This window comes from Mus caroli, unplaced genomic scaffold (assembly GCF_978045245.1).
Source record: "Mus caroli unplaced genomic scaffold, Mus_caroli_1 scaffold_7, whole genome shotgun sequence".
Classification (NCBI taxonomy): domain Eukaryota; kingdom Metazoa; phylum Chordata; class Mammalia; order Rodentia; family Muridae; genus Mus; species Mus caroli.
In genome coordinates, this window is record NW_028227262.1 from 105,936,400 (window position 1) to 105,958,526 (window position 22,127).

General features: G+C 36.9%; 1 protein-coding gene across 5 annotated transcripts in view; it reads left to right on the plus strand.

Moving 5' to 3' along the window:
• Positions 1 to 22,127, plus strand: part of Tpk1 (thiamin pyrophosphokinase 1) — a 328,195-nt gene that overhangs the window by 157,893 nt on the left and 148,175 nt on the right. For all 5 annotated transcript variants that reach the window (XM_021164683.2, XM_085840651.1, XM_085840653.1 and 2 more), the window contains one exon: positions 13,999 to 14,094. In XM_021164683.2, the coding sequence (XP_021020342.1) occupies positions 13,999 to 14,094 (96 nt within the window). The remainder of the gene's footprint in view (positions 1 to 13,998; positions 14,095 to 22,127) is intronic.

The window sequence follows — 22,127 nt, forward strand, 5'->3', positions numbered from 1 at the left end:
TTTCAGTCAATTGGTTGTCATTTTGTCCTATCAGTAGTGTCCTTTGCCTTACAGAAGCTTTGCAATTTTATGAGGTCCCATTTGTCAATTCTTGATCTTAGAGCATAAGTGATTGGTGTTCTGTTTTGGAAATTTTCCCTATGCCCCTGTGTTCACAGCTTTTCCCTACTTTCTCTTCTATTAGATTCAGTGTATCTGGTTTTCAGTGGAGATCCTTCATCTACTTGGACTTGAGCTTTGTACAAGGAGATAAGAGTAGATCAATTTACATTCTCCTGCATGTTGACTGCTAGTTGAACCAGCACCATTTGTTGAAAATGCTGTCTTTTTTCCAGTGTATGGTTTTAGCTCCTTTGTCAATAATCAAGTGACCATAAGTGTATGGGTTCATTTCTGGGTCTTCAATTCTGTTCCACTGATCTACCTGCTTGTCACTGAATGAATACCATGAAGTTTTTATCACAATTGCTCTATAGTACAGCTTGAGGTCAGGGATGGTGATTCCCCCAGAAGCTTTTATTGCTGAGAATAGTTTTCACTATCCTGGGATTTTTGTTATACCAGATGAATTTGGAAATTCCTCTTTCTAACTCTATGAAGAAATGTTTGACTAAATGTTCTCAGCAGATAGAACAACTTGGGTCTTGGTGGAATAGAATGTGCTAGTATTGCCTTGGGCTTATGTTAGCTTTAAAGAACAGGAAGTACTAATGTTTCTAAGAGTAAAGTGCAGCCTATTTTATTTTGAGCTTGAAACATTTCTTCTATTGATAAGCTTTAGTCTGTGTATTAATCTTAACAGTCTGTGTAATATTCTTTTGGATTGTCATGCTGTCTATTGAATGGACCTTCTAGGAGATTGTTGCCTGACTGACTGAAAACTATTGAATATCCTGTTATTACAAATTTTAAAAACACCAGTACAAAACACATATTTGGAGGAAAAACAAATCTTTCACGTCTAGCAACGTTCTCTCACCTAGGCAGAGTATATGCACTGTTGGGATGCAGTGTCATGATTGTGTGGTATTCAAGGTACATAGGATGCAGCAGTGAACAAAACCAAGAATCACACTCCCTACACAGATAGTACTGCTTATTGTAAAGAGGCTAGAAGTTACATGCAGAATGTTGAGAGAGAATAGGCCTTTCAGATAATCTGGGAATTTTGAGCAGAGGAAAGGCATTCTAGATGTGCCACAAGTAGGTCTACCTTGGTCGAACAAGAGAAGCTGAAGAAGTCATATTATAACATGGTGTGGTGGGATAGCCTCTTGAATATAAAGCTTTAACAAAGGGTGCAGGGAAGGAAATAAGTTAGTTATAAAGAACTTTCATGTGTCAAGTGACCTCTCTTAGAAACAACAACTTTCTGACATCAACACTCTTCTCTGCATAGTTCACTAAGGGATCCTGGGATTGAGCCAGAATAAAATGAGCAGTATATGCAAGGTTATCTGTTTGGGATACATTTGTAAATTTAGAATCTGTAGAAAAGAAATAAGACCATATAATGTGTATTTTTAATAAACACCTAAGAGCCCAATCTACAGTTCCATTGGTGTTGAGGTATATGGTATGCTTAAGAGTGCCCATGGAAATTTGAGGATTATGAAATTTCTAGGAGGGTGGAACATATAATTCAAGGAAGAAGAAATTGTTTTCACTTTGTTTCTCCATAGCAAATGCATAGGCCTTGGACACAACAGCATGCACTTCATAGTTTTCTTCTTGCCATGCTGAAGTGGCAGCTATGACATGGTGGTGACAATAGTGATAGGGATCATAACAGTATGAGTGACAACAGTGATGGTGCTGGTGCTGGTGGTCATGGTGTGGGGAGTGCTGTCTGGATGTTTTTGCAGGTAGAGATTATAGAGCTTTTGGAGATGATGGTTTGCAGGAGAGTCATAGGAGTGAAGAATCCCCAGCCACATGTGGATATTGTCATTGAGCAACTACTCTGTTGAATTACCAACAAATATGTTTTCTTTGTGTTCTTTATACTTCCTATTACTTTCAGCTTTTAATTTGCATATTTCTTTACATATTTGTTAACATTAATTCAGTATATTTAGATAGCTAATATGTCCTAGTCAGAGATATTGTTGATGCTTTCTCTTTTACATTTATTTAATACCTCCTACCTCATGGCATAGAATTATCTATAATTTTGTGTGACTTATTTCTTATGTAGAAACTTCATGAAATATTTATAGTTATTGTTTCCATTTTTCTAACTTCTTACTTGTCGATGATTCTAGTGCCTCTTAAACTATAACTATCAAGGCATGATTTATCCATTTGCTGAAACTTTATTACTTATCGGATGAAGTCTCTTTGAGTGTATCTACATATGATGATTTCTTACATAGGCAATTAAGAACATTGCTTTGAACTCCACATAAAACCAGAGACACTGAAACTTATAGAGGAGAAAGTAGGGAAAAGCCTCGAAGATATGGGTACAGGGGAAAAATTCCTGAATAGAACAGCAAAGGCTTGCGCTGTAAGATCGAGAATCGATAAATGGGACCTCATAAAGTTGCAAAGCTTCTGCAAGGCAAAAGACACCGTCAATAAGACCAAAAGACCACCAACAGATTGGGAAAGGATCTTTACCTATCCTAAATCAGATAGGGGACTAATATCCAATATATATAAGGAACTCAAGAAGGTGGACTCCAGAAAATCAAATAACCCCGTTAAAAAATGGGGCTCAGAACTGAACATAGAATTCTCACCTGAGGAATACCTAATGGCAGAGAAGCACCTGAAAAAATGTTCAACATCCTTAATCATCAGGGAAATGCAAATCAAAACAACCCTGAGATTCCACCTCACACCAGTCAGAATGGCTAAGATCAAAAATTCAGGTGACAGCAGATGCTGGCGAGGATGTGGAGAAAGAGGAACACTCCTTCATTGTGGGTGGGATTACAAGCTGATACAACCACTCTGGAAATCAGTTTGGCGGTTCCTCAGAAAATTGGACATAATACTACCAGAGGATCCAGCAATACCTCTCCTGGGCATATATCCTGAAGATGTTCCAACTGGTAAGAAGGACACATGCTCCACTATGTTCATAGCAGCCTTATTTATAATAGCCAGAAGCTGGAAAGAACCCAGATGCCCCTCAACAGAGGAATGGATACAGAAAATGTGGTACATTTACACAGTGGAGTACTACTCAGCTATTAAAAGGAATTAATTTATGAAATTCCTAGGCAAATGGATGGATCTGGAGGGCATCATTCTGAGTGAGGTAACATATTCACAAAGGAACTCACACAATATGTTCTCACTGATAAGTGGCTATTAGCCCAAAAACTTAGGATACCCAAGATATAAGATACAATTTGTAAAACGCATGAAACTCAAGAAGAACGAAGACCAAAGTGTGGACACTGTGCCCCTTCTTGGAATTGGGAACAAAACACCCATGGAAAGAGTTACAGAGATAAAGTTTGGAGCTGTGAAGAAAGGATGGACCATCTAAAGACTGCCATATCCAGGGATCCATCCCATAATCAGCTTCCAAACGCTGACACCATTGCATACACTAGCAAGATTTTGCTGAAAGGACCCAGATATAGCTGTCTCTTGTGAGACAATGCCGGGGCCTAGCAAACACAGAAGTGGATGCTCACAGTCAGCTATTGGATGGATCACAGGGCCCCCAATGGAGGAGCTAGAGAACGTACCCAAGGAGCTAAAGGGAACTGCAACCCATAGGTGGATCATTATTATGAACTAACCAGTACCCCAGAGCTCTTGTCTCTAGCTGCATTTGTATCAAAAGATGGCCTAGTAGGCCATCACTGGAAAGAGAGGCCCATTGGACTTGCCAACTTAATATGCCCCAGTACAGGGGAATGCCAGGGCCAAGGTGTGGGGTTGGTGGGTGGGGGACTGGTGGGGGGGAGTGTATTTGGGACTTTTTGGATAGCATTGGAAATGTAATTGAGGAAATTACCTAAAAAAAAAAAAGAACATTGCTTTGCTCTTGAGAGGATCCATGCTATTTGAATTAAAAAGTATAAAAACTTGTTAGTGTTGGTAAATTCTTGGTCACTTTGGCATAAATCATCTTGAGAAATTATTTTCTTTTTACAGGTATTATACCTTATATTTAAAACCATTTCTAATACACAGTCCTTTTCTTAATGACATTTTCTTAATAAAATGCCTTACTTAGGCAGAATATTACATTTTAGATATATTTTAATACTACCTGGGTTTTGTTGAGAATGTTCCCTGTAGAATATACTTATAATATAGTGTGTTTCCTTTCCCCCATAGTTCCATTTTCTGTGGATTCATTTAGTCAAAGTCAATTGAAGTGCCATCATACTAAATGAAAATCTATATAATTTTTTTAAGCCAGAATTTTAAATCATGTACCATTTTCAGTAGCATCCCCAGGTCTTAAAACATCTAGATCTGTCATGTGTGGGCAGTGAATTATCCCTTTTTCCAATGTGTCCATACTATATATTTTGTCTGCCATTGGTGATCTGGTTCTTGTCTCAATTAAGATGACAGCTGCCAAGGTGGTCATATGCAAGCAACCCTCTTATAAGAGCCTAATTGTTGGTTACCGTACTTTTGATGTTTACCTCCCTTCATCTCATCACATCTTACTACAGTGGTAGTAGGCATACATTGTACCTTCTCATATTGTCTCAGTGCATTGAGAAAGACAACAATTGAATGCTGTTAAAGTCTGTTTGTCATTGACCATATTCTTAATTTATCTTATGCTTAAGCATTATTATTATTATTATAGTTATGTATGAGTATGATGAGTAACTATTCTCCAAGCCAAGTAGTTTCTATCTTCATGAGTTCAACTGTGACCCTTGTACAAGATCACCCTAGCTGGCTGGTGATGATGGTTTATACCCCTGCAAAGAGACTTAGAGTGTAGGACACAAGATTTTTCCCTGCGTATTCCGATGCCTCCTGCCATTGTAATGCTTTGTGTGACCTGGGGAAAAGACTAGAGTATATAGAGGAGAGCAAGGCAGGAGCAGGTGCTCCATTTCTGTTGCTTCATCCTGGGCAGCTGACATGTTAACTGAGACAGCGACCAGATCACCAGTGGAGTGTAAATACATTGAAAAGGGAAATGATGTGTGGCCCCCACACAAGAGATCCAGACGTACCACTTTCATGGAACAGCCATTTGGGGGCAGGGATGCTGCTCACACTCCTTTAAGTAATCCTGTGTACTAAGTAATCATCCGTGCTATGTAACAAAGCCCAATAACGCCATTGGTTCCCCAGAGTAAATTTTGGCAAGACCTTGGGAGGAATGTTTAAATGTTGCTTTACATCTCCTCCAAGGATGAGATTTTAGCAACAATGTGCATATGCACAGAAAAGCATGGTGTGTTTATGCTCAGCATTATCCATGCTTTCAGGCACTCACTGTAACAGGGAATGTCAGGACAGCTTTCAGATACCATGACCCAGTGAAAATACTGAAGTGCATCTAATGAGATGATCAGGTGTTTTTATTTTTCTTTTAGTTTGTATATGTAGTGGATTACATTCATGGGTTTCCTAATATCAAACCATTCCTGCATCCCTGTGATGAAGCCTACTCAATCGTAGTGAAGGATTGTTTTTATGTGTTCTTGGATTCAATTTGCAAGAATTTTAATGAGCATTTTTGTATAGATATTCATAAGGGAAATTGTGCTGAAGTTCTCTTTCTTTGTTGAATTCTTGTCTGGTTTTGGTATCAGCATAACTGTGGCTTCACAGGACAAATTGGGTAGTGTTCCTTCAGTTTCTATTTTGTGGAACAGTTTGAAGAGTATTGGTATTAGGTCTTTTTTGAAGGTCTGATAGAATTCTACACTAAACCCATCTAGTCCTGAGATTTTGTTTGTTTGTTTGTTTGGGAGACTTCTATTGAATGCTTCTATTTCTTTTGGGGGTTATGGAACTGTTTACATGGTTTATCTGATCCTGATTTCACTTTGGTACATGGTAACTGCTAGAAATGTTCACTTTTCATCGAGATTTTTCCAGTTTTGTTAAATATATGCCTTTGTCATAAAATCTGGCGATTTTTTGAATTTCCTCATTTTCTGTTGTCATGTCTCCCTATTTATTTCTGATTTTGCAAATTTTGATGCTGTCTCTGTGCCCTCTGATTAGTCTGCCTAAGGGGTCATCTATTTTGTTGATTTTTCTCAAAGAACTAGTTCCTGGCTTCATTGATTCATTGTATAGTTCTTTTTGTTTCTACTTGGTTGACTTCAGCCCTGAGTTTGATTATTTTATGCCATCTACTCTCTTGGGTGGTATATTTGGATCTTTTTGTTCTAAAGCTTTCAGATGTGCTGTAAAGCTGCTAGTGTACATTCTCTCCAGTTTCTTTCCTGAGGTACTCAGAGCTGTGAGTTTTCTTCTTAGGACTGCTGTCATTGTGTCACATGAGATTGGGTATTTTGCATCTTCATTTTCATTAAATTCTAAAAAGTCTTTAATTTCTTTCTTTATTTCTTCCTTGACCAAGTTCTCATTGAGTAGAGCATTGTTCAGCTTCCATGAGTTCTGTTGTTTTTCTTGCTATTGAAGACCAGCTTTAATCCATAGTGATCTGATAGGGTGCATGGGATTATTTCAATCTTCTTTTATCTGTTGAGGTCTGATTTATGAACGCTTATATAGTTGTCTTTGGAGAAGGTGCCATGAGGTGCTAAGAAGAAGGTATATTATTTTTCTTTAGGATGAAATGTTCTATAGATATCTTTTAAATCCACTTGGTCCAAAACTTGTTAGTTTCACTGTGTCTCTGTTTAGTTTATGTTTCCATGATCTTTCCATTGATGAGAGTGGGGTGTTGAAGTCCCCCACTGTTATTGTATGAAGTGCAATGTATGCTTTGAGCTTTAGTACCTCCTTTTATGAATGTGGGTGCCCTTGCATTTGGAGCATAGATGTTCAGAATTGAGAGTTCTTCTTGGTACATTTTTCCTTTGACAAGTATTAAGTGTATTCCCTTATCTTTTTTGATAATTTTTGGTTGAAAGTTGATTTTATTTGATATTAGAATGTTTCTTGGGACCATTTGCTTAGAAAATAGTTTTCCAGCCTTTTACTCTGATGTAGTGTTTGTCTTTGTCACTGAGGTGTGTTTCCTGTATGCAGCAAAATGTTGGGTCCGGTTCATGTATCCAATCTGTTAGTCTATGATCTTTTTATTGGGGAATTGAGTCCATTGTTGTTAAGAGATATTAAGGACCAGTGATTGTTGCTTCCTGCTATTTTTGTTGTTAGGTGTGGAATTATGTTTGTGTGGCTATCTTCTCTTAGGTTTGTTAAAAGAAGATTATTTGCTTCTTTCCCTCCTGTGTTTTAGTCTTTCTTCTATTATCTTTTATACGGCTGGGTTTGTGGAAAGATATTTTTTAAATTGGGTTTGTCATGTAATATCTTGGTTTCGCCATTTGTGGTAATTGAAGAGTTTTGCTGGGTATAGTAGTCTGGGCTCAAATTTGTGTCCTCTTAGTGTCTGTCTCAATCTGTCCAGGATTTTCTAACATTTATAATGTCTGGTAAGAACTCTGGTGTAATTCTGATAAGTGTGTCTTCATATGCTACTTGACCATTTTTCCTTACTGCTTTTACTATTCTTTGCTTGTTTTGTCCATTTGATATTTTTATTATTATGTGATGGGAGGAATTTCTTTTCTGGTTCCATCTATTTGGGGTCCTGTAGGATTCTTGTATGATTATGGCCTTCCCTTTCTTTAGGTTAGGGAAGTTTTCTTCTTTAATTTTGTTGAAGATATTTACTGGTTCTTTAAGTTGGGAATCAATCTTTACTCTCTTCTATACCTATTATCCTTAGATTTGGTCTTCTCATTGTGTCCTGGATTGCCTGGATATTTTGGGTTAAGACCTTTTTTCATCTGGTGTTTTTCTTTGACTGGTGTGTCAATGATTTCTACGGTGTCTTCTACACCTGAGATTCTCTCTTCTATCTTCAGTATTCTGTTGGTGATGCTTCCATTTATGACTCCTGATCTCTTTCCTAGGTTTTCTAACTCCAGGGTTGCCTCCCTTTGTGATTTCTTTATTGTTTCTCCTTCCATTTTTAGATGCTGGGTGATTTTGTTCAATTCCTTCACCTGTTTGGTAGTATTTTCCCGTAATTCTTTAGGGGATTTATGTGTTTCCTCTTTAAGGGCTTCTACTTACCTTTGCTCTCTTGTATTTCTTTAAGAAAGTTATTTATGTCCTTCTTAAAGTCTTCTATCATCATCATGATATGTGACTTTAAATCCAAATCTTGCTTTTCCAGTGTTTTAATGTATCCAGGGCTTGCTGTGGTGAGAGAATTGGGTTTTATTATGACAATTAACCTTTGTTTCTGTTGCTTATGTTTTCGCACTTGCCTGTTGCCATCTGGTTATCTCTGGTGTTATCTGGTTTTCCTGTCTCTGATTGGAGATTGTCTCTCCTGTGAGCTTGTGAGCCTATGATCTTAGGTGTTTTAGCACTTTTGGGAGACTAGCTGTCTCTGTTCATTATTGGGTTGCGGAGAGCTGTGACATGCTGCTATCTCTGTGGTGCAGATAGAAGCCAGATGTGTCAGTATCTTTTTATATTATTTACTTATTTGACGTATTTTCTGTTCTCTAACATGTTCACTAAAATACTTTATATTTTTCATGTTATTACTTACTCTTTTTCAATTTTCAGAAGGCCCTTTTTCTCAATAGCAAATACTTTGTAGGTATAAAGTGTTTCTTAGTGTGTAGAAGGTTTTTTTTTCTCGTTATATTATTTCCTAATTATTATTTCTCAATAGAATTTGTAATTTTTTTCATTTAAGAAATCACCCACCTCAAAGTCTGATCATTTTTTCTGACTCCAATTCTCTTCTTTGGTTGAGCTTCCACATGTTCAGATTTATGTATTTACTTTTTCTCCCTAGTTCTTCTAAGCTGTTTCTTGTGTAGCTACCCATGGTATGTTCCTAAGTGTCAGTTAGATTCCTGGAAGATAGTTGTGTGCCATACAGAAGGCTACCACAGCCCTGGTGCTGCTTGTTGTCTAGTGTTTGAGTTTGCTAACATTTTTTTTATTTTAATTACTTTTAAATCTGAAGAAGGCAAGTTCAATCATCCTGCTTCAATAAGTCCCTTTGGTTATCTTAGTTCTTCATTGTTTTGGATGAGTTTGTGATAATATTTTCAATTTTCATGTAGAGTATCATGGACTACATGGGTATAAATTATTAATTTCCTAAGCTTGAGGATCTTTGTTTCTCTCTGTGTCACTTTCTATGTCTTTGTCTCTTATTGAGAGGGAGAGAGGGAGACAGAGAGAAAGAGATTGAGATTTTGAGTAATGTAGACCTTTAAGATAGTTTTTACTTGTATCAATTATACATAACTATGTATGAATGATAAAATATGATATATCATATAATATCCATTTATGTGTACATACTATGAAATGTAAGCTATTTTGTGAAGAATTTTTCAAAACATTTCCTTGGCTTTTGATCTAGTGATACTGCTTTGAAACCTATTACAGTGAACAGATCCCAGCCTGCAGAAAGGGTGATTTTGATATTAGTGGAGGCATGTTTATCCCTCAAGTACAGGGTTTTCTGATAAAGTTAATTTATAGAGAATGTGGCTTAGCACAAATGCCAAAATATTGTTCCAGATGTCCAAACTACATGCCAGAAGAAAAATGTGATTTACAAATGAACTGAACTCAATTTTTTCAGGCATATGTTAAATATAAGCAAGCATTTCTAGAATATTTTTCTGATTGTCAAGTTGAAGATAAGGAGACCATCTTTCTGTTTTTTCTTCCTCATGAGTAATCAAATATAATTTATGCTACTAGTGTTCATGATTTATTTCTGCTGGACCTTGTTCTTAGTATCTAGTAGATCCCTTCTTCATATGATAATGATAAGCCTTTCACACTGGATTTCATGCTTGTTAAACAAGTCAGAGGAGAGGTATTACCTTCCCTTTCCCCAGTCTGCACAACATTAACAGAGCTGCAGACATATAATAAGCCCTAAGCAATAGTTGTATGGTAACTTATAGTTAAGTTTACATAACTTTTTTCTCCTTTGTATTTATGGGTTGAGAGATGCTTGATAAATGAGACTGTTGTCAACTCAGAATTGTTGTCAAAGAGAATTGTTATGCCTTTTCACTTTTCCCTCTAGTATTTGTGACATAAGAAGAGTCCTTGTCAGTACTGTGGCTCCACATCTTCAAAATATTATTTTTGGTTAGGATAAAATCAACATATACTGAACTTTGTGGCATGAGCCCAGATGTTTTTGTTATAAGTCAGGGTGAACTACATTTAATGAAATACAATATTAAATGAATCACAATCCAGTTTGAGAGAGTAACATATTCATAGAGAGAACTTAGTAGAATTTTAGTTATGTAAGTATGTACTTCTTAAATGGCAAAAAATCAAATACAAGTATATGCAGTGTGAAATTGGAGCCACCTACTGGCTCATAAAATAGTAATACTTTCTAGCTTTAAGAGGCCCTGCTTTTTTATGAAACCCTGAAAAATCAATGATAATGCAGTTTTCACCAAGCAGAAGAACTTTAAAACAATTTAAGGTCATTGTAGTTTTAACCTTGTGGGTTCTTCAGTGTGTTTCTATTAAAATGTATGTATTGCTACAAGAAAACTAATCTTGCAGACTGCTAATTAGAAGCTTAAGTCCTTCTAATGCTAAGCACCATGGCCTTTTCTTCTAAGTTTTTGGGTTTTGGATGTCATGAGGATTTTAAATTTTTAATAAAGAAAATGTCAAATCAGTGAAAACTGTTCAATGCCCTGGTGCTTCTGACTTTGTGAAGTTAGTTTTTGTTTAGCATGGTAAGTATCTCTCTAATGTATACACATAAGGATTGGTGGATAATTTATTTATTCTTTGCTATCTCTTACTTTTCTTTTTACTGTATTCACTTTGTTACTAGAGGACCTGAGAAACAATTCACTGTGTAGAGGGGGATATACATACATACATGTGTGATATATACATACATCATATATATATATATATATATATATATATATATATATATATATATAGAGAGAGAGAGAGAGAGAGAGAGAGAGAGATATTATACTACTTCCAAATACCTTCATAATGCCCCCAAATATCCCCCTCCCTCTTTTATATCCTCTTATTTCCCTCCATTTGAGCTTGCATTGGACTTTATGATATGTTGGAAGCTAGACTGCAGGATGCAGGCTGTCAGCTTAGATGCCACTCAAATCATCCACGTCTTGTGTCCTCAGTTGCCTAGCTCTGTCTCAAATTCATGTTTTTTTTTAAATAATTGTTCCCACATTTATATATATATGAATTCAAGGCTGACCACTTGGTATTAGATAACTAGTTTTGGGTGGTTTCCTTGGAGAAGATTATTTCTTCTACTCTCAGTATTCCCCATAGTTCTTTATCTGAGATTCAGGCCCCTTGAACTTTCCATTTTCCATATTAACTTGTCCATTGGTGTCATCACTGTTAGAGCCTTGTTGAGGCAACCTTATTAATGAGATTTGATGGGTGTAGCTTTGAGGACATTTGTAGGAGACAGGAGACACATGTCACAAAGAAACTTGGTGCTCCTCTCACTCTTAGAATATTTTCTCCTCCTCTTCTGCAGAATCTACATAGGAGTTCTGATTTTGTGTGTGTACGTGGTGTATGTGTATATGGTGGTGTGTGGTGTGTGGTGTGTATGTGTGTGTGTGTATGTGCGTGCCCACACAATTATGTATGTATCAGTAGGTACTAGGCACTATGAAATGTATTGTTCTCTGCATTTTGTTCAGTTGTGGTCTCTAATGGTTTCCATCTGCTGCAAAGGGAAGTTTCTTTGATGTGAGGTGAGAGCTACACTCATCTGTGTGTATATTGATAAATATTTCGAGTGTAATTAGGAATTATGCTGGCTTATTGAAGTGGTTTATCTCCAAGATGTATGACTTCACTAGCCCTGGGTAATTAACTGTTTCCAACTTGCAGAGAAGGCATCTTTTAATTTAAGAATCATTCTCATTGAGCTGATTCAAGAAATATTATAAGGCGTTTTTGGTTCCAGAAAGTTAAAATATGTCCTTTCCTGAGAATAACCACAATGTTTCTATCTATGTGCCCCCCCCCCCCGTTATATTACTATGTAGCTGAGAAGAGTCATTAGGGCACTTGTAGCCTCTTAATCTCTAAAAATTTGCAGTGATTCTCAATTCTGTTCTGCCTATCTAGCATTGTCTCTGTGTCTGTCTGCTGATTGTGTAGAATACCTGGGGGGATGACTCCTCTGTGAATCATCTATTGCTGTTTGCATTTGCCTGTTTAGGTTATTTTCTTTTATGAGGTTGTTTTGTTGTCACAATTATACAAAGAAAGACAAAAATCTCAGTTTGTAAATGATGTATGTTTAGCAAGAAGACACTGTCCCAGCCTATTGCCAATATACATTGCTATAAAAGTCTATAAATTTATGTATATTTAACATATTTATTATATAATATATTCCTTGCTTCATGGAATATTTATTAGGTATTTATTATTCATGGAAATATTTATTAGACACTTACTATATAGCAGACATGTGTCAAAATTGGAAATAGTACAGAAAGAAACACAATTCCTACCCTCAGGGAGTTCTCCATATCATGATAGTTGGTGACAGCCTTATCTGTCATTCTTTTAGTATCCCTAAGTGACTTGCATATGTCTTTCCTCTTAAGACTGTTAACTTTAGATCAGTTGCTTCTTCGTACCCTTGCTTGGTGATTATAGCAAATTTCAATATTCTTTTAGGATGAGGAAATTATGTCTTTGATCTTGTAAAGATGACATATATTCCTTTTAGAGCACCATATATTTCTGAATAGTGAGAAATTAATTTTTTCATTGGTCACTCCATTGTGAGGAAGTCATAATTGAATGAAGTTCAGGTTGAGCTTGACATATTTAAAGAGACCTTGAGGTAAAAGAAGAAGCCTTAAATCTACTGAGGATGGTTTTTAGAATAATTTAGGAGTCCGTATGGGTGTTTTGTATCCTTGAAAACTCTTTGAATGGCAACTCTTATACACTAGATTATGTTTAACTTTCCCTTACTCAGCTTCTTGTCAGAGTCAGAGAATTGTTTCATTTCTGAATTAAGAAGTATGGACTCCCGCCCTGTTCTGATTTTATACACTTTTGCCTCTGTATGACACTGGGAAAGATGTCTTTTTAAAAACACAGGTCCTTTTGCCATCTAAGTACATAAGAGATGGTAAGCTGCCCTCTCCTGGATTTGTCCTTTAGAAAGGGCTTAGTTGTCTTTGCAGATGGTGAGATGTTATAAAGAAAGCAAGGAAGTTATAACTTCACCCCATTATGTCGCAAAGATAATTCATATGTGCATGGTGGAAGCTCTTTCTGCTACTGCTCACATGAGTAAGACTATAATAGAATCTTACAAGGCAGATTGTACCTAAAGTATAAAATATAATCACTAGTTCAATATTAATGCTAGTTTTTCCATTCATGTAACTGAAACGATGTAGTCTGATTAAATAAATTAGAGTTTTTAAAAGAAATACTTTCATTGTAGTTCAGGTAATTTTACTGTGAGTATAATTAATTATACAAGTATAAAATTCTTCCGTTAATCTTGAGTGTTATCACATCAGTATCTCTGAAGGACAGATTACATGTTAAAATATGTACTTCTTTTAGGGAAAATGATTGACATAATTATCTCCTAATGGTAACTTAATTATTGATGTGTCCCTTTATGTGAAAGAAAGAAAGAAGATATGAAGATAATGATGCTGATTCTAATGTGGAATTAATACTGGCCTCGTAGGATTTATCTAATAATAGGCTGTCTTTACTTTTAGAGCTTGTCCTTTTGATCATGCACTGAAATCTTAATTCTCAGTGTTCTCTGTCTTCAACACATAGGGCTGTGATCTTATTTCAACTCCTGACCAAGACCACACTGACTTTACCAAGTGTCTTCAAGTGCTCCAAAGGAAGATAGAGGAAAAAGAACTGCAGGTAAGATCCATGCATACCAAAAGGGAGGCTCTGGTAGTTAAGATGCAAAGGAGCCTATGTAGTTATTTACTCCTGTGTTGTTATTTGAGACTTTCTCTTTTTTGTGTTTATCACATAAATCTGGACTGGGTTGCAGATATGTTACTGAGGGTGCATAGAGAAAAGAGCACAGATATTGATGCCTTGGATTTGCATGGTGTAAATGGGTGACCTGGGCCATGGATAAAGTAACCCAAACAGGTTTCTGTGCCTTCCTAAAGTAATCATTGAATCATCGTTTTCACACACTGTTGCCAGATCGAGCCACACATGTTTTGAAATATTTCTGTTTAACTGTTGTGTATTTTATATGAAAAACAAATATGGCCTTGATTTGGCCCATGAGCCATCACTGCAAAGTATGCGTAAAGAATTAAAATATCACCTTTATTATTTTTTTAGCTAGAGAAGGTATCTACTGATTTGCATTTATTTATTCTTTAATAATTTTTTTATTCATCACTCAAATGTTCAATTAAATTAATTAGTACACAGCCTGTATTTCGTATACTTTCAGTACCTGTTGAAGTGGTATACAATTTGTTTTAGGTTTTTGTTTCAATAGACACCTAGAAATATAACTAAAGCATTAAATGAAATATTTTATTGTAAATTCTAGCAAAAGCAGTAACAAACCAATATGCATTATTAATTGTATAATTTTATACCAAGAGAACATCATTGTACATTAGAATGCTTTGGGTAGCACAAGTATTGGTAAATGCATGCCAATGTGTTGTCATTAATTTACTATTGTAGGGTAGCCTACAATAGACACCTCAGACCAGTCCATTCTCTGTTTATATTACTTATATTCACATGCTATCTGGTTTTCTCTTCACAATGCTTCCTTAATGCCTTAGCTACTGCTAGTATCTTTTATACTTTGCAGCAGAGAAGGGGGTAAAATTGTGAAGAATTTCTCATCCCTTTCCACCATCATCCTACTTCACTCTCAGACTCTCTTTCTTACACCACTCAAGGAAAGCAAAAGAGGATGAATACCTCTACTTTTGTGAATGGGGAGTGGACTAGATCCACTGGATTATTTATTCATAACACACAATGAATAGCCACCTGCCAGGGTAGTATGGCTTTAGGAGAAGCAACTCTAAAAAGACCTTATTCTCCAGGAGTGTGGTCCCTCAGAGATTTACTCTAGCACATACATTTTTTTAAGTTGAGGAATAAGTCCTTTTTTAGCTTTGAAGAAAAACCTTGTTAACTGTCATAATTGGCAAATAGTTCAATGTGCAGACACAAGAAAGTAATTCCGTGAACATTTCTCATATCTGTTGCAGCTTTGCTGAACTATACCAAATATTTCATGCTTCTTCCAGCAGTAAATTGCTATAATTTAATACTTGTTTAGTAAAAAAGAAAACAACCCATTGAGAATTATCTATATATGGCAATTAACCATAAGTAGCTGATTTTGAGTTTATTAAGAAAATATTATAAATCATTGCAATTGTGCCTCCTTTTCAAGCATTTCTGTTAAAATTATTAAAAATAGAAACGTAATTATACAAGTCCCATTTTTGTATAACTGATAGTATCTATAAGACAGCCATTGTTTCTCAAAAGGAACAATGTTATCTAAATTCAACAAGATCTCCACATACAGGAAACTCATAGACTAGGGTAAAGAAAATGATCTGGAAAAAAAAGAGTTTCAAAATAAGCAAATAATGATAATAGGAATTATTATTAAATGTTATTATTAAGTCCAATCAGTGAGGAGTTTTGAATGAGGCACCTGCTAGAGGACCAGCAGAATGCATACATAGCAATGACCTTGTCTTTCAGTTCTGCCAGTCCTAGGTCTGATACTATTGGGAGAGATGGAGCCTTGGCTCAGGGGTTTGCAGGAAAAAGCCTGGATTCCTTGTGCTGTGTGCCAAGAGGCTTGTAGCAGAGGAGTGGTATGCATGAGCATTTGTGTGGAGGAAAATGCAGTCATCCCTGCCCTAGTGGTCACAGCCTCTGGAATGCTCCAAGCCTGTGTCTTCAAGCCTGTACTTAAAGTCTCTTTTTTGTAGGTATGAAAATTTACCATGTTCTCTCCCCATTCTGTTCCCAGGCAATTTCATATGTCTGTCCCTTTACTTGCAAACCTGTTCTGTTTTTCTTTTCTTGTGTCAACCATACTTGATTGATTAGTCAGGTTTTCCTCTGTGATCAAATAGACAAGGATCTGCTCCTCCTCGTCTTCATGTTGCCCATTATTCCTCCTTTAGGGCACCCTGAACTCTTTAAAGGATTTTGGTTTTCTTCCCATCTCTACTATCCAACCAAGAAGTTGATATCAGGTACAGATATTAGAGACTTAATGTATAAAGGGATACTCTGTTTATTTGGTGAGTTTGATGTTTTATGAATATAAGGAATGGGACAGTTAATGGGAGGTTTATCAGAGAGGCTGTGGCGAGTAAATAGGAACACGGTAGCAGAGGAAGAAAACAAGTTTTAAATCTCTGCACCATGAAGCAAGGACAGATAACTTGGGAAAGGTACAAAAACACCATACCCATTCTTCAGGGTCTCAGGTAAGACTGAGAATTAAATTAATATGAGCTGAATCAATAGAAGAAAAGCATACATACTTTGCATAGCATGTGAAGCATTGTAGAGATATGAAATCCCAATGTAGCATTTAGAACCAGTTACTTAAGTAATAAACTGTACAAAGAATGTTTTTTATTGAGAATGGCTTTTGTTCATACTGATTTTGGTTTCATTCTTATTATGGTTTCTCCTTCTCCTCCTCCATTTTCTCCCCATCTCCCCTTCAATCTGGATCCAGACCATTAGAAAACAAGCAAGCATATAAGGAGTAAAAGTAAAATAAAGTACAATAATGTAAAACAAAGCAAGCAAATAAACCAGAATATGACAAAACAACCAGGCCAGGAAAGGGGCCAAAGAAAAAGCATAAGAAACACAGATAGTACAAAAGGACACACACAGGAATCCCATAAAAACACAAACCTGGAAGCCATAATGTTTATACAAAGGACCTGTAGGGTTAAAATAATCCCCTGCTTGAGCACTGTGAGACAGAGATGCCATTAAGTTCATCTTGTGGCAGCCATCTACTATTGGCATGGAACTGCCCTTAAGCATAGTTTCTTTAATGAGATAGCCCTGGACTTCCTTTGCAATTGGAGATAGCTTCTGGTTAGCGATGAACATGTGTGTCCATTTCTCCTTTCAGCTCTTTCAACCCCAGTGGTGAGCAAACTCACATAGGCCCTGAGCATGCTGCCTCAGTCTCTGAGTTACGTGCTAGATCCTGTTGATTTAGGGAACCTTGTTTTCTTGGTGTCCTCCACCCACTTTGGCTCTAGCTCTTTTTCTGCCCTGCCTTACACAGGGCTCCCTGAACCCTGAGGGGAGAGATTTCCTGAAAGCATCCCATTTAGGGCTGCGTGGTCCAAGATCTCTCATTCTCTGCACAGTGTTTGGCTTTGGGTCTGTATTTGTTGTCATCTACTTCAGGAGGAAACTTCTCTAATGAATGCTGAGCAAGACATGGATGTGTTTTCCTAGCCATGGAATGGACAAGGAATATTAATCATTGAAAAATGACTAAATTATACACAGATATATTTTATTATTTCAACCAATGCCATTCCCACCTTTGAGGATACGCTGTTGCCTCTATCACACAGGAACTGCATGCTTACTTTTAAGAGGAATTGTAAAGATCAGAGACATCTTTTTGCACAACCTTTGTATGTGCTTACAATTTAAATATTCAGCATGCTAGAATGTGTGGCTATGTTGGGGTGGCTCTTGCAAGACTCCTCTGTTTCAGTGGACCTGGAGCAGTATGAGAAGCTTATAATGGAGGAGATGATTATTGTTTTAGTGGTTTAAGTAGTATACTTAGTGAGTGAGGCGATAGCTCAAATAGATACACAAGCATGAAGACTAAATGAAATCCTCAATACCATGTAAAAGCAAGGCTATGTTGATATGCATCTATAGCCCCAGCACTGAGGAGACAAACACAGGTGAATCTAGGCTAGACCATGTGACTGAGTATTGAGCTACAGGGTCAGAGAGAGGCCCTTGTTACAGAAAAACAGGTAGATAGTGATTGAGGAAAACACCTAACTTCTGTACACGTACCTACATACCTAAACACACACACACACACACACACACACACACACACACACACACACACACAGAGCATGGTTATATAAACTGAAGACTATGTTGCTCATGATGGAAACTTCTTGACATAGCTGGCATTCAGGTTGTGAAGCACAGTGGTAGTAGTCTGCCCTCAATTGCACATTCCTTGTCTGCACCTTCAGGTTCTTGTGACGAAGGGCAGTCTGAAAATACTAAACCAAGAAGTGCAGACATCAGTATTTCATGGGTTTTTAAATGTTGCACCTTTGTGAATAGCTGAATGTAACAGTATTCTGCCCATTCTCCTCTGGGGTTATGAATTACACCTCTGTCCAGGGTTTGCATATTGCACTTGCTAATCTCTCTTTAGTCATTTATTTGCTACTTTGTGTGCTGAATTGATGCTCCCAGGACCCCACTTCTGTTTATCCTCTCAGGCATCATATACCTGTCACAATGTCTCTGTCATTCATTTCCCTTCATCTCAGCACATAGGCATATTATTTCACATTGCTGTAGAAGAAGGGTTGGCTCTGTACAGTAGCCTATTCTGAGGCAGAAACCACATTCATGGAACCAACCCTCCAGCATATTGCTGTGGTTGTTCTATTTCATTGTCGGTTACTATTACATACCATGTATTCAATTTGAGAAAGTAGTTTCTATTGGATTTTTTTTAAACCTGGAATGCATTTTCTAATTTGATGAATTAGCAAGAAGTAAACATTAGAAAAGCAAACAATACATTATCCCCCACATCCATCCTTTTATCACAGTGTGAGATCATGACAGCTTTTAAATTTTTCTTCCTAAATTATCTATATGAAGTATAAGAAATAATCATTTATGCTTCTCTTTTCCTAATAAAACACATTTTTCTACTTGATTTCCTTATAATTTATAAAGATAAATTTGTCACAAAGTTATAACAGAAGGTACAAGATACTGCTGCAAAATAAAATTTTGATTATAAATGGGGTATCCAATATAGGCTGTACCATGAAACATTGAACTTTGCAGTATTTGGATTCAAGACTCTTCTTAGCCTGAAAGAGTTTATTATCTAGAATATGAGATTAATTGAAGAAAAAAATCCCATGAATTATCTTTATTTCAAACTCATCTGCCCTCAAGTCCCATTCTTGGACAGAAGGCTTCTCTAATGCATGCGACTCTAATGCTTTGCTTTCATGGGGCAGTATTCCTTATGTGTAATGGAATCTTGAATAATTCACTATCAGGATGACATCTGATAAGAATGCTCCTTAAACAACACTTACTTTCCAGTGCTCAAGTGATTAAACACTTTATATCTAAACCATAGTATTCGGTAGGAAGTATTAAATGTTGTGAGTCCAAGCACCATACAAGGTGGTGTGCACATTCTTTGAATGAAGCAGGAATAAGTCTACAATTTAAGACACGGAAAACAACAGAATATGTCTTCTTAAGGCATTTACTGGTATTGCAGGACAGTAGATTCAATTACTTCAGTTGCTGCTATACTTTTATATCTACACACACATATATTTCGTTTGTTTTGCTGAACTAGGACATCACTCTGTACCCCAGGATAACCTGTAACTGTCCAAACAAAACTAACCTAGGATAGTTTTGTGTTATTTAATTATGTCTGGTTTGGAAATTTCCACTGTGATGAGGCCTGAGACCTGTGTTAAGAATTATAAGTTGTCCATCGTTTAAACTCTTTCATGCATATAGGTACCCTTACACATCAGCAAGTACTATGTATTTTAGACTATTTACAGGCATTTGTTACCAATGTTGAATTTAGGTATACATTATTTTTATGATGAATTTATTTTGTGTATTATAATCATATATAATAAATGTCTTGTTTGAAAAAGTACCTCATTTGAAAATGAAATTTAAGACCTATCCGTTGGAATGTAGGAGGACCCATGGGTCTCTGAGAGCTTCACAGTTTTTCAAGTGTCTCCAAGTGTCTTTTTTTTAACTAGGTATTTTCTTCGTTTATATTTCAAATGCTATCTCAAAAGTCCCCCCATACCCTCCTCCCCCACTCCTCTACCCACCCACTCCCACTTCTTGGCCCTGGTGTTCCCCTGTACTGAGGCATATAAAGTTTGCAAGACCAAGGGGACTCTCTTCTCAATGATGGCCGACTAGACCATCTTCTGCTACATATGCAGCTAAAGACATGAGCTCCAGGGGTACTGGTTAGTTCATATTGTTGTTCCCAGACCCCTATAGCTCCTTGGGTGCTTTCTCTTGCTCCTCCATTGAGGGCCCTGTGTTCCATCCAATAGCTGACTGTGAGCATCCACTTCTGTTTTTGCCAGGCGCCGGCATAGCATCATAAGAGACAGCTATATCAGGTCCTTTTAGCAAAATCTTGCTGGTGTATGCAATGGTGTCAACATTTGGAGGCTGATTATGGGATGGATCCCCGGGTGTGTCAGTCTCTAGATGTTCCATCCAAATCTAAGTGGATCAAGGAACTTCACATAAAACCACAGACACTGAAACTTATAGAGGAGAAAGTGGGGAAAAGCCTCTAGATATGGGCACAGGGGAAAAATTCCTGAATAGAACAGCAATGGCTTGTGCTGTAAGAATGAGAATTGACAAATGGGACCTCATGAAACTGCAAAGCTTTTGCAAGTCAAAAGACACCGTCAATAAGACAAAAAGGCCACCAACAGATTGGGAAGGGATCTTTAACTATCCTAAATCAGATAGGGGACTAATATCCAATATATATAAAGAACTCAATAATGTGGACTCCAGAAAATCAAATAACCCCATTAAAAATGGGGCTCAGAGCTAAACAAAGAATTCTCACCTGAGGAATACGAATGACTGAGAAGCACCTGAAAAAAATGTCTTTTTTTTTTTTTAATCCTACCAGACCCAAGCCCCTGAGCATAATTAACCCCCCTGTCTGGCCTCTCAAGCAAAATGTAAAAAGGTTTTGCTATGTTCTCTTACACTGGAAACTCAGTATATAGAAATTCACGTCATTCCTGCTGTAGCAGGAACTTGGTCTGGTGGGGTTAACAAGCCAATATCTTTAACCAGATCTGAAACAAAATGTAATATTTTCTATCAGGCAGTCTGACTGTCTGTTGAGAAATTATTACAAGTCAGAAAAGACTTAATGTATGACAAAGAATGTAGTTTGCTAGTCTGTATTGGTGTGTGAATTGAAAAAATGGTGTTGATAGGCAGGTGGTGGAATGTGGACAGTTAGAAATAAACAGCTGCAGTACTAATTGTAATTAACATCCCATGATTGTAAGATGATAACACAGGATACCTGGGTAAAGTACACGTCTTTACTACCCTTATAACCTTGTAATCTAAAAATGGTTCATAGTAACAGTTTACTAGAAGAAATATACCCTGGCTTAAATGTATTATTTCCATAGAGCCTCACACAGAACATATGTGATACGGTTCACAGTGTTGAAAACAAGGGTGGTTCTTAGATGCAGGAAAATCAAGTGAGTGAATTCACTCACCTTAAAGGATGCCCTTAGAATGCTTCCCATTTGAATCTCTGCTTCATGTTTAGGTAACTATTTTAGATGAAAAGTTTGCTAGGATATCTTAGTTTGACACTCAGAGGCATTTAAACTGGAAGAGCAGCCCAGGACTTCACTATCTCTCCATATCCCCGGCCTTATGAGGAGTAGTAACCAGATGGACTCAAAAAGTTTGCTCTTTATTTCTGCATTCTTTAGGTGGTCTGCTAACCTTTCCTGACTCTTCATTGTCCCTCTTTTCCTCAGGTCTCTCAGTGTTGACATTGCTTCACCTCTGCCTCTTGCTCCTTCTCCTATGTCCCTTAGCTTCAGTTACCA